We start from the raw sequence: 11,328 nt of genomic DNA on the forward strand, positions 1-11,328 counted from the left end.
TACTATTTATACACACACTTAGATCAACGCATGAAAATCTTTGGTTTTCTAAAGCAAATACCAAACACGAAAAATTGAAAGAAAGATAGAAAAAACTGAATTTACCAAAAGAGAGAGACATGTAGAAAAGACAATGTTAAAAGAAACTTACACAAAGAGGAAATCGTACACTTATCTTGTGACCATCCACTGCTTCTAAACTGCAAAGAAGATGATAGGAGAACAGTTTAACAATGTTGTGGAAGAATTAGTACTACTTGTAACAATATGAGCAGTATCATGATGAAGCAAGGTCATGAAATAAAAGTACAATCGAAACAAAATTAGTCATTCAAGTTATATACCAAACCCCCAAGTCCTTTCTACTTATACCACCAATTTAAGGAAACAAAAACATACATACCGGTATTTATACACATTGGTCATTCATATGAAAGATAAATTATCGTACTTGTGAGTAATCAAAACAAGAGTTTACCAATCCTCTTTGGAGAAAGGCATTATAAAATCTCTAAACTTCTTGATTAAAGCTGATATAAGTGTAAAACAAAACAAAAATCTCCCTTTGTAAAACAAAATTCGCTATTTATCTCCACTGAATCAAACAAATCCATAACCGATAAAAAAAAACTAAAGAATTAAATCTGAGAAATTAGATCACCACCAAAATAAACAAATACCTCAAACTCCGATCATCTTCTTCTTCTTCATCGTCATCTTCTTCGTTGCTACTCTCGCCATCGATACATCATCATCATCTTCTTCGTCTTCTTCATCTGAGATATAGTCATCAATGATCTCCTTCTCATCTGTCATTGAACTTTCAAAAAAGCAAACGGGCATTCAAAAATTGTCTACATGTTTAGCGATTTGGGTTTCGCAGAGAGAGAGGCGAGGATCTCATGTTTCATTAGCCGAGTTAGACTTGGGAGAGAAATCAGAACTTTGTGAACAACAAACCAACAATCCAACAAACCTCACAATCTGGCAAGAGCGCTAATCGGGACTTTGTGGTGTCAGATTTGGGAGTGAGAATGGAGAAATTTGATTCGAGTTCTTTTTTTATTTTATTCTCTAGATTTTTAAAATAATTGGAATGATGACAAATAAGCAAAATTAGAGCTGATTTGTATTAATGTTTTAATTTTATTGGTTATTCTTTTTAACTGATGTGTCAATACCAGCTTTAATATTGAGGCTGATGTATTACACTAGTAATGCAACACATCCAACTTTTATTGTATTGATATAGTATATATGTATGAATTCATATGCATATATATTAGCCGTTAAGATCCGGTTTGTAACAATTGAGAAGGATATTAGAATAGAATAAGAGGTTGGTGGATCCGTCGGTAGAGCCCACGTCACATGCATGTAATGAGATCGAGGATCTATAATTTGAATTTACATACAGTTTTGATTAGAAGATAATGTTCGACAACACAACTTAAGGTGGACATTAATCGATAGAGGAATGAAAAGGATAAAAAATGAAAAATTCTTAGACGTAAAATCTTCTACACAGTAGGTCCTAGGAAGTAGTAGTAGTAAGTCCGAACCTTTTTGAAGAAAATATCATCTTCAGAGTATACATAATATGAGTACAGTCTGTACATACATACATTTTAAGCATATAGATGCGTAGACATGTAGCATGTATCAATGTATGTAGAAGAATATTTGTGTGTGTTCTGTAAAACGAACAAAATGAGTGGACAAGCTGATTAAGTGACAGCTGAGCTGGGAAACACAAGTTGGCATGTGGGAGAGTGGAAGACCCATAAGTTTTATAATTGCCTCGTCAGTAGAGAATAAAACTAATTAAACTGGTTAATTACCAAAAATATTATCTATCCCGTACCCAAATTCATTGAAAATATATTATATATATCCACACATATATACATCATGCATTCAGAGCATATAAAATGCTCAAACAAATTAATGCAAGGATTTATCAAAATATAATAATGTACAATACAAATATTTTTATATAATTTGTTCTAAAATTCTTAAATTCATGTTGTCTCTCTTAAAGAACGGCACGCAGTTGGAGAACAGACAAGTATAAAAAAAAATCCACCCAGAGTTGTATGGGCCTAATATTGGGCTTAGACACTGGTCTGTAGATGACTTTCAATGGGCTAACTTCTAAATTAGGCGCACACATGTTCTGTAATCGGAATCTAGATAATTAAGGCCTAATCATTAAAAAAATCAATATACGAAGCATAAGTTTAGAAAGATGTTCCCTGCTTAAGTTTTTTCTTACAAAGCAGAAGAAGACAAAACAGATTAGAAAGACGGATCCAAGTGGAGTCATCTGAGCAGCATGCAGCCACACACTCGTCACGCCCGTTCGTCGCGTCCGCCACCTCATCACGTGGTTCTCAGGTGATTATTACTACTCTCGAGTCTCCACTCTGAATGTTCTTTTCTTACAAATAAAACTCTTTTGTCGTTTTGTTTCCTCGTTGTCTGTTTTTCAATATATACAATTGTATTTGATGCTGATGTAGTGATGTGTAAGAACATGCACTTTAAAGAGCCATGCAAACTGAAATGTGTCTACTCCCTCCAAATTTACATTCGTGATAATTATTTCAAAATTCAAATTATTTGTTCGACGCATTTAATCCCTCCAAAAATTAAAACGAGAATACACATTACTTCATACAGAGATTATTAGATTAATATGATGTAGTCTTCCATAAAAAGTTTAATCAAACCTTCTTTTACCAACCTCGTTGATTTTGTCCAATGATTATTAAATTAAAGAACAGAACTTACAGAGTTAATTTTAGAAGAACCCTACACAACAAGTCTCCTATAAATAACACCTAAACTCCATAACCCACAAAATACAAGTAAAGTAATACAGAGAACGTAAAATGGGTCGAGCCTCATCTATTGTCTCTTTCTCTTTGACGCTATTGATCCTCTTCCATGGCTACACAGCTCAACAATGGCCCAATGAGTGCCAGCTCGATCAACTTAATGCGCTCGAACCGTCGCAAGTAATCCAGAGCGAGGGTGGTCGCATCGAGGTCTGGGATCACCATGCACCTCAGCTCCGTTGCTCCGGTTTCGCATTTGAGCGTTTCGTCATTGAGCCGCAAGGTCTTTACTTGCCCACTTTCATGAACGCCGGCAAACTTACGTTTGTTGTTCACGGTGCGTTTCTATTATATACTATATATAGATCCACCTTTTTTGCCCACTTTAGATATACTTCATTAACCCGATCGAATGAGCAATTACCTGAACACTCCTAATAGGAACGGGTCTAATGGGAAGAGTGGTTCCGGGATGCGCCGAGACATTCATTGAATCACCGGTGTTTGGAGAAAGTCAAGGCCAGAGTCAGGGTCAAGGGTTCCGTGACATGCACCAGAAAGTAGAGCACCTACGGTGCGGTGACACCATCGCGACACCATCTGGTGTGGCTCAATGGTTCTACAACAATGGAAATGAGCCTCTCATTCTTGTTGCAGCTGCCGATCTCGCCAACAACCAGAACCAGCTTGACCGCAACCTTAGAGTAAGTCCAATCACCAAGAAAAAAAAATTTTAATTTGTTTTTCAACATTTTTGTTTGTTTGATTAATTGAAAGAGATTATTTAACGAGTTAGCACTAAAATTTGTTTGGTTATGTTTCGATTAATCTTTATATATCTCAAACTAAGTAGCTTTCAGTGATAGTATTCACTTTAAGAAAATAATCATTAATTCTTTAACTAATTTTATGAACTTTACATGAAATTTAATTCGGTGAAATTTTTTTTTTTGGGTTAATTAGATTTACGTCTTTACCCTTTAAATCTCCCCACTTTAAAAGTTCACAAATATTTTTTGATGTTTACAGCCAGTCTTGATAGCCGGAAACAACCCACAAGGGCAGGAATGGCTACAAGGCCGACAGCAGCAGAAACAAAACAACATCTTCACTGGTTTCGCACCTGAAATCTTGGCTCAAGCGTTCAAGATCAACGTTGAGACGGCTCAGCAGCTCCAGAGCCACCAAGATAACCGTGGCAACATTGTCAAGGTCAAAGGTCCTTTCGGCGTCATTAGGCCACCCTTGAGACGCGGCCAAGGCGGCCAGCAACCACAGGAAAAAGCTAACGGTTTAGAGGAGACTTTGTGCACAATGCGATGTACCGAAAACCTCGATGACCCGTCGGATGCTGACGTGTACAAGCCATCACTCGGATACATTAGCACACTTAACAGCTACAATCTTCCTATCCTCAGGCTTCTCCGCCTTAGCGCTCTTCGTGGCTCCATCCGTAACGTAAGCTCCAAAAAGCTTTAGCTTAATTTAATGCTGACATATGAAATATTTGATTTGCCAAGATAAACTATTACTCCTCCGATTTGGAATTTTAAAAACTTGAAATAATCTAAATCGTTTTGATCAGTATGTATATATATATCTTACAATTTTTAATCGTTTCAGTTAAATAACATATTTTGCATTTTATAATGTCACTGAAAATCACAAAAACTACTTTCTTTTTTTGTTTTTGTCTATGTGCGCGTGAATGCAGAATGCTATGGTGCTACCCCAGTGGAACGTAAACGCAAACTCGGCACTTTACGTAACAAACGGGAAGGCTCATATACAAATGGTGAACGATAATGGAGACAGAGTGTTCGACCAAGAGATCTCAAACGGACAGTTGCTTGTCGTGCCACAAGGCTTCTCGGTCATGAAACGTGCCACAAGCGAACAATTCCAGTGGATCGAATTCAAGACAAACGAAAACGCACAAGTCAACTCACTCGCGGGTCGTACCTCAGTCATGACAGGTTTGCCACTTGAGGTTATAACCAATGGGTTTCAGATCTCTCCCCAAGATGCTAAACGGGTTAAGTTTAGCACGATGGAGACCACATTGACTCACAGCAGTGGTCCGATGAGCTATGGAAGGCCTAGGGTTTGAGGCTTGATGAGCTCGTGGTGGAATAGCGTTTGAATCTACAGTTTGGTTTGTAATAATAAGAATAATAATAGAAAAGAAGTTTCAACGCTTAAGTTTTGAGTTTTTATTAGGACGCCTAGTGACTAGCGTACAACAACGAACGTCGTATAGAAGCGATCGTTGAGTCCGTANTAAATACTTGATTTGCCAAGATAAACTTTTACTCCTCCGATTTGGAATTTTTAAAATTTGAAATAATCTAAATCGTTTTGATCAATATGTATATATATCTTACAATTTTTAATCGTTTCAGTTAAATAACATATTTTGCATTTTATAATGTCACATTGTCACTGAAAATCACAAAAACTACTTTATTTTTTGTTTTTGTCTATGTGCGCGTGAATGCAGAATGCTATGGTGCTACCCCAATGGAACGTAAACGCAAACTCGGCACTTTACGTAACAAACGGGAAGGCTCATATACAAATGGTGAACGATAATGGAGACAGAGTGTTCGACCAAGAGATCTCAAACGGACAGTTGCTTGTCGTGCCACAAGGCTTCTCGGTCATGAAACGTGCCACAAGCGAACAATTCCAGTGGATCGAATTCAAGACAAACGAAAACGCACAGGTCAACTCACTCGCGGGTCGTACCTCAGTCATGATAGGTTTGCCACTTGAGGTTATAACCAATGGGTTTCAGATCTCTCCCCAAGAAGCTAAACGGGTTAAGTTTAGCACGATGGAGACCACATTGACTCACAGCAGTGGTCCGATGAGCTATGGAAGGCCTAGGGTTTGAGGCTTGATGAGCTCGTGGTGGAATAGCGTTTGAATCTACAGTTTGGTTTGTAATAATAAGAATAATAATAGAAAAGAAGTTTCAACGCTTAAGTTTTGAGTTTTTATTAGGACGCCTAGTGACTAGCGTACAACAACGAACGTCGTATAGAAGCGATCGTTGAGTCCGTACATGTCACTCGTTACTGAATAAAATCTAAAGTCTTTCGTTTTTAATTTCTTTGAACTTTTTGGGTAACACATACGTTACTATATCTCGGTAATTTTAGAATGCGCGGTTCGCAAGGAACTGAGTTTTAGTAGTAAAACAAAACTTAGGTTTTATTTTAGATTTATATTATAAATCCCTATGTTTGATCGACTATTTAATATCGTTGCGAGATTTAACTAGTTAAACTCCATTATAATTTGGATTACTAGGTATAGAGTACACCATATGCATTTCGAGGAAATTAATTTAAAATTATACACTACCACATGTACATACATATGCATCTACTAATATTCATAGTGTTATTACACTCTTTTTATTCACGAACAAACTTAATATTTAGACCCCAAAAACAAGAACAAAAACGTATATGTAAGACTGATGAAAACCTGAAACGCACATGATGGCTCGATCGTGTGTGGATGCATGCATGATTTTAGCAGTATTATACTGCCAGAGCAACAAAGAACAATTACGCACTAATAACCGGAATATTTATTAACCACCATTTATCTAGCTAATAATAAGTTCACATTAGTCGAACCCCAAAACTTATGATTTAGGAATTAATGTTTGTTAAATTAAATACGTTTATTTTATAAGGAAATACTATATATAGCATCAATCTTATTATAATTTGTCGTTATATTAACATTCATACCACAAAAAAAAACTATATAGCATCAATTAATCAAGTTAAGTAACCTAAAAGGCACACAATTTATTGTCATTTTCGTTCTTGTACATTGAATGATTAAATGTACAAACATGGGGACACTTGTCATACATGGCAAGATGATGTGTTAGAATACAGACTGTGGCATTGCCATGCACTCTGACTGCTGTGGCCATTGCTATCACAATGTGTCAATCTTGAGTATATATACTTTAACCTCAAATTTTCTGAGTAATTTTTTTTGTCAACCATTTACTGACTAATTTATGAACAGAATATATATAATTATATGCAGTCATAAGATATCTTGACGTTTTTCAGTACATATTTATTAGCAATCCAGATGGACAGAAGTAAATAGACCTTATAAGTTAGTCCATTGATTTACTAAAATTCAAGTCGAAAGTAAATTTAATAATGCACCTACAAAGTAATTGATGATTAAAAACCATATTTAATAGTCTAATGAAGTAATGATGGTATTAAATCAGTTTAAATCTACATTTTTTTTTAGAAAAATACACATATTCATTTGTATGTAACCAGGTATATAACACTAACCACCTCCTTTAAATACCATTTATCCCTACCACTATCCGACCCCCTAAATTTTTTATACGAAAGAAAAACAAAAAATGCATAAGCTTTTGTTTTCTCTTCTCACCGTCGTCTCACTCTCACTTCTCCTCTTCTTCCATGGCGGCGAGGCACGCCAGCAAGAGACGCCGTTTCCAAACGCATGCCATTTTAGCCAAATCAACAGCCTCGCTCCAGCCCAGGCAACCAAGTTTGAAGCCGGTCAGATGGAAGTATGGGACCACATGAGCCCAGAGCTCCAATGCGCCGGTGTGACAGTGGTTCGCATCACCCTTCAGTCCAATTCCATTTTTTTGCCAGCTTTCTTTAGCCCACCTGCTCTCGCTTACGTTGTCCAAGGTAAGGAAATAAATACATCTTTATACCAAAATATTTGTTTTATTCCTTTTTTTTTATACTTTCTATAATAGTGAATTCTTATAATGTAGCACTTAAACTTTTTGTACAAAAACTTTCAAAAATTATATCTTGTTTTCTATTTTACTTAGAATTATTTTTCCTGTTGATGATAAATTCTTTTAATTTAACTAAAAACTCGCAAACTTATAGAAAAATCTCAAAGTGTGGAATTAATTTTGTTTTTTTTTTGTTTGCAGGAGAAGGAGTGATGGGAACGATTGCTTCTGGTTGTCCTGAGACTTATGAAGATATTGAAGCATCAGGAAGAGGAGGAGGAGGAGGCGACCGGCGTCGACGTTTTGAGGACATGCACCAGAAGTTGGAGAACTTCAGGCGAGGAGATGTGTTTGCTTCGCTTGCGGGAGTTTCACAGTGGTGGTACAATCGTGGAGATTCCGATGTTGTCATTGTCATCGTTCTTGATGTTACCAACAGAGAAAACCAGCTTGACCAAGTCCCTAGGGTAATTGTCAAATTCAAGAAGAATACCAAATTTATATTGCATGCATACTTTATTAATTATGGGTAGCACAATTTGAATAAAGAGTGATTGACTAAGCAGGGATTTATATATAACACATATGCATGTAATTATGTTGTGAATAATCGTGGATATGTAGATGTTCCAACTAGCCGGGAGCAGAACACAAGAAGAAGAGCAACAACAACCATTAAACTGGCCATCAGGCAACAATGCTTTCAGCGGTTTTGACGCAAACATAATCGCGGAAGCATTCAAAGTCGACACCGAGACTGCTAAGCAGCTTCAGAACCAGCAGGACAACAGAGGAAACATAGTCCGAGCAAACGGTCCGCTCCATTTCGTCATCCCACAGCCACGACAGTGGCAGCAAGATGGCATTGCTAATGGCATCGAAGAGACTTATTGCACGGCTAGGCTTCATGAGAATATTGACGATCCAGAACGGTCCGATCTTTTTAGCACACGAGCCGGAAGAATGAGCACTCTCAACAGCCTCAATCTCCCCGTTCTACGTCAAGTCAGACTTAACGCCGTTAGAGGTTATCTCTACAGCGTAAGTATCAATTTTAGAAATCGGGCAAAACGACAATTCTTTCTGTTGCATATAATGAAATTTCGTGGATATAGGGAGGAATGGTGTTGCCACAGTGGACCGCAAACGCGCACACGGTGTTATACGTCACAGGCGGTCAAGCCAAGATACAAGTGGTGGACGACAATGGCCAGTCCGTGTTCAACGAGCAAATGGGACAAGGTCAACTACTTGTGATTCCACAGGGCTTTGCGGTTGTGAAAACCGCTGGTGAAACGGGTTTTGAGTGGATATCGTTCAAGACCAACGACAACGCTTACATTAACACGCTCAGCGGGCAAACATCGTATTTGAGAGCAGTCCCGTTGGATGTGGTCAAAGCCTCGTATGGAGTGACCGAGGAAGAAGCAAAAAGGATCAAGTTCAGCCAGCAAGAGGCAATGTTGGCTATGACACCAAGCTCTTCCTCTTAAGCGTTTGCTTTTGCTTCTTATTACGATCGATGATGTTATTTAGTTTTTTCCAGTCAATGAAATAAATAAATATGTGACTAGTAATAACCAACTTTCATAAAGCTTCAATGGCAATAATTTAAGTTTGATAGAAAGACAATTATAGAATGTTAAATTTTCTTATTGTTAAACTAATCAACCTATTTATGATTAATGAACTAAGCAGCTGAACACAATTTTCCAGATTAAATTTTTTCACTCATATACACATCTTGGCTTTTATGATTACGTTGATTAGAGAGTGTATTTAAATTAAATTTTAAAAGGATAATAATGGTAACCAAAAATAAATATTTAAAAAAAAAAAAGAAAAAAGAAAAAAAAAAGAAAGAGGTTCCGGTCTGGTCTCGTAAAAAAGCTTTCAAAGTCTCGTAACGATCACACGCGTCTATCTCCGAAACTCGTCAGAGAGACAGGGCCTCTGAGATTTGGCAGATTTCGATGTCGTTCGAGGAAGAAGAAGAGGAAGAGTCATTCGAGCACACACTTCTGGTGGTGCGAGAGGTTTCCGTCTACAAGATCCCACCGCGAACCACATCCGGCGGATACAAGTGCGGCGAGTGGCTTCAATCCGATAAGATCTGGTCCGGTAGGCTCCGCGTCGTATCGTGCAAGGATCGATGCGAGATCCGTCTCGAGGATTCGAATTCCGGCGATCTGTTCGCTGCCTGTTTCGTGGATCCTGGACGGAGGGAGAACTCCGTCGAGCCGTCCCTCGATTCGTCTAGGTATTTCGTTCTCAGGATCGATGACGGGAGAGGGAAGTATGCGTTTATCGGGCTAGGGTTCGCTGAGAGGAACGAAGCTTTTGATTTCAATGTGGCGTTATCGGATCATGAAAAGTACGTTAGGAGGGAGAAAGAGAAGGAGACCGGAGAAACGAGTGAGAGCGATAATCATATCGATATACATCCCGCCGTTAATCACAGATTGAAGGTAAACTCATCTGTTCCGTAAACCTTAAGGGATTATTAATTAAGATAAGAAGAGATCAGTGCGTTATCTATCTGATTGAAGCTATCAGATCTATGTAGAATTGATTGATTCAATGTACAACTATCATTCTCATTGCTATCTTGTTGGTGTCCCTGATTTATGAACCCCAATCTATCTCGTAAGCTCTAGTTTTTGACGTGATTGGAGTTCTTGCTTGTTATAACTAAGATCTTTGTTTAAGCCGTTCCTAGTAGAAGAGAGTGATCTTTTGGTTTTGTTTATCTTGGTAATGCTAAAATTCTATCTTACCATTTGGTTGTTGTTTTGTTTGTTGTGTGTTTTAAAGGAAGGTGAAACCATAAGAATCAACGTGAAACCCAAACCAACAACAAATGGCACTGGGATGCTCTCAGCTGCTCTTTCAGGAACCGGGAAACCAAAACCACTAGCACTTGCGCCACCTCCCAAAGCTGCTGGGATAACCAGGTCACCTTTACCGCCACCACCAAACGATCCCGTCGCGTCAAGGATTGCATCTGATGGCTGCAAAGATTCAATTGATAACACAAGACGCAGGAACGAGCCTCTATCTGATCTAACTCAGCTTAAGGTAATAAAAAAAACAAAAACTTGTCTTCTTAATATTGCATTTATATATTTTTTGGTGAGTTACTTTCAATTATTCTTGATATGGTAATACTCTGCAGAAGAATCTTCCTTCAACGGCGGGATCAGGATCGACCAAGTCAACAGGAGCTGCATCAGGTTGGGCAGCTTTCTGATCTATGGAGTGTAAAATTTTAAGTTGGTGGACAAGTCCGGCTTCATCTTCTTGTGACTTGAGAGCACGAGACAATGGTGAAAAGCCAACAGTCTTTTTGATGTATGTTACTGGTAAGTTTGATGTTGTGTTTCTTTGTAATCCCATACTCCCTCTGTTTTATTTTTCTTTCTTCCTTCCCTTACAATCATCTTTGTTACATTATGAAATTATCACTAATCATTATCATCTAGACCACTGAGATATTAATATATATTAAAAGAGGATTTTTCATAAGTTCTTCTTTGTTTCTACGTACTTATAATTTCCTAAACTGAAGATAAAGCAAATGTACAAGAAAGATAGTACAAAAACAAAAAATATACAGCAGAATACGCCGTCGTATTTAGTTGATGTTGCGTGATGACTAGAATACTGACGTGGCGGTGGCGACGTGGAAAGAGGAAAAATCGTAATGACGTGGCA

The 11,328-nt window shown here is 37.8% G+C and overlaps 3 protein-coding genes across 4 annotated transcripts; all 3 read left to right on the forward strand.

Annotated features, from left to right (window-relative positions):
* Window positions 2,725-5,899, forward strand: LOC104738891 (12S seed storage protein CRB). 2 transcript variants are annotated; one of them, XM_010459103.2, is made up of 4 exons: window positions 2,725-3,177; window positions 3,282-3,544; window positions 3,870-4,298; window positions 4,555-5,042. In XM_010459103.2, the coding sequence occupies exons 1-4, from the start codon at window positions 2,895-2,897 to the stop codon at window positions 4,948-4,950; spliced, it is 1,371 nt and encodes a 456-aa protein (XP_010457405.1). In that variant the 5' UTR covers window positions 2,725-2,894; the 3' UTR covers window positions 4,951-5,042.
* Window positions 7,188-9,233, forward strand: LOC104738894 (12S seed storage protein CRD). The gene is made up of 4 exons (XM_010459106.2): window positions 7,188-7,558; window positions 7,816-8,081; window positions 8,239-8,655; window positions 8,730-9,233. Exons 1-4 carry the CDS (start codon window positions 7,258-7,260, stop codon window positions 9,105-9,107), a joined length of 1,362 nt encoding a protein of 453 aa, XP_010457408.1. The 5' UTR covers window positions 7,188-7,257; the 3' UTR covers window positions 9,108-9,233.
* LOC104738893 (uncharacterized protein At1g03900) lies at window positions 9,495-11,139 on the forward strand. The gene is made up of 3 exons (XM_010459105.2): window positions 9,495-10,082; window positions 10,429-10,692; window positions 10,790-11,139. Exons 1-3 carry the CDS (start codon window positions 9,588-9,590, stop codon window positions 10,862-10,864), a joined length of 834 nt encoding a protein of 277 aa, XP_010457407.1. The 5' UTR covers window positions 9,495-9,587; the 3' UTR covers window positions 10,865-11,139.

This window comes from Camelina sativa, chromosome 14 (genome assembly GCF_000633955.1).
Source record: "Camelina sativa cultivar DH55 chromosome 14, Cs, whole genome shotgun sequence".
Lineage (NCBI taxonomy): Eukaryota > Viridiplantae > Streptophyta > Magnoliopsida > Brassicales > Brassicaceae > Camelina > Camelina sativa.

Bases quoted from the DNA above. Each gene is read 5' to 3' on its own strand.
- LOC104738891 (XM_010459103.2), top strand. From the start codon at position 2,895: ATGGGTCGAGCCTCATCTATTGTCTCTTTCTCTTTGACGCTATTGATC. The intron at 3,545-3,869 runs GTAAGTCCAATC...TGATGTTTACAG, and splicing joins AGCTTGACCGCAACCTTAGA to CCAGTCTTGATAGCCGGAAA. The intron at 4,299-4,554 runs GTAAGCTCCAAA...GCGTGAATGCAG, and splicing joins TTCGTGGCTCCATCCGTAAC to AATGCTATGGTGCTACCCCA.
- LOC104738893 (XM_010459105.2), top strand. From the start codon at position 9,588: ATGTCGTTCGAGGAAGAAGAAGAGGAAGAGTCATTCGAGCACACACTT. The intron at 10,083-10,428 runs GTAAACTCATCT...TGTGTTTTAAAG, and splicing joins CCGTTAATCACAGATTGAAG to GAAGGTGAAACCATAAGAAT. The intron at 10,693-10,789 runs GTAATAAAAAAA...AATACTCTGCAG, and splicing joins CTGATCTAACTCAGCTTAAG to AAGAATCTTCCTTCAACGGC.
- LOC104738894 (XM_010459106.2), top strand. From the start codon at position 7,258: ATGCATAAGCTTTTGTTTTCTCTTCTCACCGTCGTCTCACTCTCACTT. The intron at 7,559-7,815 runs GTAAGGAAATAA...TTTTGTTTGCAG, and splicing joins TCTCGCTTACGTTGTCCAAG to GAGAAGGAGTGATGGGAACG. The intron at 8,082-8,238 runs GTAATTGTCAAA...GTGGATATGTAG, and splicing joins AGCTTGACCAAGTCCCTAGG to ATGTTCCAACTAGCCGGGAG.